The sequence below is a fragment of the Scardinius erythrophthalmus genome, assembly GCF_964197995.2.
Source record: "Scardinius erythrophthalmus genome assembly, chromosome: 1".
Lineage (NCBI taxonomy): Eukaryota > Metazoa > Chordata > Actinopteri > Cypriniformes > Leuciscidae > Scardinius > Scardinius erythrophthalmus.
This window is the reverse complement of record NC_138221.1, coordinates 25,465,367-25,468,904: the sequence shown is the minus strand read 5'-3', so window position 1 is coordinate 25,468,904 and position 3,538 is coordinate 25,465,367. Positions and strand designations below refer to the sequence as shown.

Sequence of the window (3,538 nt, the reverse complement as noted above, 5' to 3'; positions counted from 1 at the left end):
TTAAAGTTCCATCTCCTTCATCACAACTGCTGCCACATCAGTCCATTTCTGCCAACTTTCAGAATCAAGGTACATTAAAATGTTTTTTTTTTATGTCGACTTTGGAGTCTCCCTGCTAAAATTCGCGCTCAGCGTCTGTGAATATATTTGTTGTTGTTTTTTTTTGTGGTTTTTTTATAACTAGACACATGGATACAGATATTAATCTGAATAATGTTTTTGTAACTTGTTAGGAAGTGTGAATGATCCACAATCTCTTCGAGATGGTAACTATTTAATTAATTTCATCATAATTATCTTACAGTCAGTTTTATTAATTGTCTCCCAAACAGACGTATATGTTAATTTTTTGTATTGCTGTAGTTAGTTATGTCATTAATTTCAAAACAAATTCTGAACAGAAATATTAACTGAAGGCTACAAATTTTACTATATTAATTCTCAATATGTAAACATTAATTTTTAATCTTTTGCCTAACATGATGAAAACGGCTTCATGTTCCTTGTCCCCTCACAATGACAGTAAACTAATTATTAGGCTGCATTACATGAATCACGTTACAAAGGCCCATTTTCAGTTCAAAATGTTATAACGTTTAACATTTATAATATAAAACAGTTGTCAAATATGAAATGTTTAGTTTAGGTACTGTACTTACATCTCATCTCGCACTTGACCATGAACACGTGTCGATTTTGGAGTCTCCCTGCTAAAATTCGCACTCAGCCTCTGTGAATATATTTGTTGTTGTTTTTTTTATAACGAGACACATGGATACAGATATTAATCTGAATAATGTTTTTGTAACTTGTTAGGAAGTGTGAATGATCCACAATCTCTTCGAGATGGTAACTATTTAATTTCATCATAATTATCTTACAGTCAGTTTTATTAATTGTCTCCCAAACAGACGTATATGTAAATTTTTTGAATTGCTGTAGTTAGTTATGTCATTAATTTCAAAACAAATTCTGAACAGAAATATACAAGTTATTTGAGAATTTGGAGAGGAGAATCGTACTGAAACTGGACGCAATTCAGGAAAACATCACATCAGCGGTCAGAATGCAGAATATGAGGCAGCCAAACACCTCTGTCTCTGATCTCACAGAGGTGCTAGAGGAACCCTGTAAGACTGTGGAGGAATTAGAAGAGCTGTGTGAGAAGCTAAAGGATGCTGACCTTCGAAAGAAGATGGTAGTGCCACAACACAAGTAACATTACTAACCTGAAATACTAAACAATCCACTCTTGTGATCAATTGCTGTTTTTTGTTGTTTGTAGATTCGTTATCTGTGTCTTCAGAGTGGAGGCACCTTGGGAGATGGAATAAGGAGAATGTTAAAAAAAATTGGAGATAACTCTTTATGGAAACATTACAGCTACAAAGGGAGAAAGGGAAAGCTTAAATTTCAGCAGCTCCTAATTAATGATGTGATCATACGTAAGTTTCAAAACTTGCCACTAATGACTAATAATGTGCCACAATAATTCACAATATTTGGAATGTAAATAAGTTTGTTCATCGTAAATGTATAATTGTAAAATTTGTTAGTTCTCAGTACTTAGCGTTCAGACTCATAGCACTCATTTTGAAAACAAAATGTAATGTTTGAAGCGTTTTAATAGAACTTTCAACATCTATCTGAGTGCAAGTTTTAATAACTGTGATCTCTGTATGTAATCAAGGTGCCTGCAGTAAGGCATATCCACACCAAAAAACCCAGAGTGTGGAGGAAATGATTGCTGTGACCCTGAAACATGCCCCAGATCGTGCAAAAACAGCAACTCAGGCAAGTGCATAGCATTTAATTCTAGCAGTTATAATAGGTTAGATTACATTAGATAGGTACATTGAAACATGACCATATGACAGATTAAAATGTTATCTGATCTAATAAAAAATATACAGGCTGCAAAACAAACTATAATATTTTGTCAATAAAAAACAACTATTACGTTTTTTCATATAAAATGCATTTCAAGACATTTGAAGGATAAGAAATAGCTTTAAAACCATGTCAGCGAGCAGTAGATTATTTGTCAATACCTTATCACCTCTTATGCTATCCATAAGTCCTTATCTTTCTCTCAGTCTTTGCATAGAGCTGAACTTTTTTAATTTACTGAAGGCTACAAATTTTACTATATTAATTCTCAATATGTAAACATTAATTTTTAATCTTTTGCCTAACATGATGAAAACGGCTTCATGTTCCTTGTCCCCTCACAATGACAGTAAACTAATTATTAGGCTGCATTACATGAATCACGTTACAAAGGCCCATTTTCAGTTCAAAATGTTATAACGTTTAACATTTATAATATAAAACAGTTGTCAAATATGAAATGTTTAGTTTAGGTAGGCTACTTACATCTCATCTCGCACTTGACCGTAAACACGTGTCGATTTTGGAGTCTCCCTGCTAAAATTCGCGCTCAGCGTCTGTGAATATAAAAGCCCTCCTACTTTGATTTGATTGGTCATCTCAAATATTTCTGACATTGACGAGCAGTAACAGACCAATGAAGCTCAGTTGAACACGCACACACAAACACACCCTGTCCTCTGTATCTGACGTGTGATTGAATAACGCGCTGATTATAAGATGGGGTTTTTTTCTTTGAAAAAAGAAGTGTAATCAGCAACATTTTAATAATAATAATATCTAACATTTCATAGGAATATTGGTGCATAGCCTAATTTATTTCCATATTCACTTGTTGGGTCTCCCAAAATGGCTGATAAACATGATTTAAGTCTTGATCTCCTCTACAGTGGACATGTATGAAATCAACGCCCTTTGATATTATTGAGATAAAGACTTTCTGAAAGAACAGCTGTTCTGTAACAAAGTCTTTATACCAATAATATCAAATATCATAATAAAAAAATCTATAAATATCATTAGATAGCCTAACTTATATTAGCCTACTTATGATGTCATAAGTAAAACAAGAATAGAGTATATTTAATTAGGTCTAATGTATAGGCCTATATCATGTAGCCTATGTCTGAGTTGCGTGTGTGACAAAGTCGCCATGCAAGCTTAGCTTATGAGTTACATTATGAGCTCATATGTAGAGATCAAGCTGCATGATGTTTGCATTTTCACATAAATGCACAACGATAACATAAACAGATACTAATTACTGTGCTCATTTCGTTATTTCAGGTTAGAAGCCAACAGGAAGAATTTCCATCGGAGTAACCCCGGCCACAGCTGACAACCAGATCCAGACCATGCAGACCCCTCCCCAACAGACACACACACACACACACACACACACACACAGACACAGCGTGCGCGAGCGCAACAGACACAGACACACACACACACACACACACACACAGACACAGCGTGCGCGAGCGCGTACACACACACACACACACACACACACACACACACACACCTTTAGGCTACAATTGTTCAGTTCAAATAAATGTACTTTGTTCCTTACAATTTCTCACGTGTCTTCTTTGGCCGTTTTCTGGTAAAAAGTAAAATAAAAGTAAAATAAAACGAATTAAGCAAA

General features: G+C 34.6%; 1 protein-coding gene across 1 annotated transcript in view; it reads left to right on the top strand.

The window, feature by feature from the left end:
* Positions 1–817: 817 nt before the first annotated feature.
* Positions 818–3,538, top strand: part of LOC308695492 (uncharacterized protein) — a gene marked incomplete at its 3' end in the record, with an annotated part of 3,052 nt that continues 331 nt past the window's right edge. Inside the window, exons 1-4 of the mRNA XM_081373651.1 lie at positions 818–849; positions 981–1,198; positions 1,286–1,445; positions 1,691–1,794. Of these exons, the coding sequence (XP_081229777.1) occupies positions 1,067–1,198; positions 1,286–1,445; positions 1,691–1,794 (396 nt within the window). The 5' untranslated portion in view covers positions 818–849; positions 981–1,066. The remainder of the gene's footprint in view (positions 850–980; positions 1,199–1,285; positions 1,446–1,690; positions 1,795–3,538) is intronic.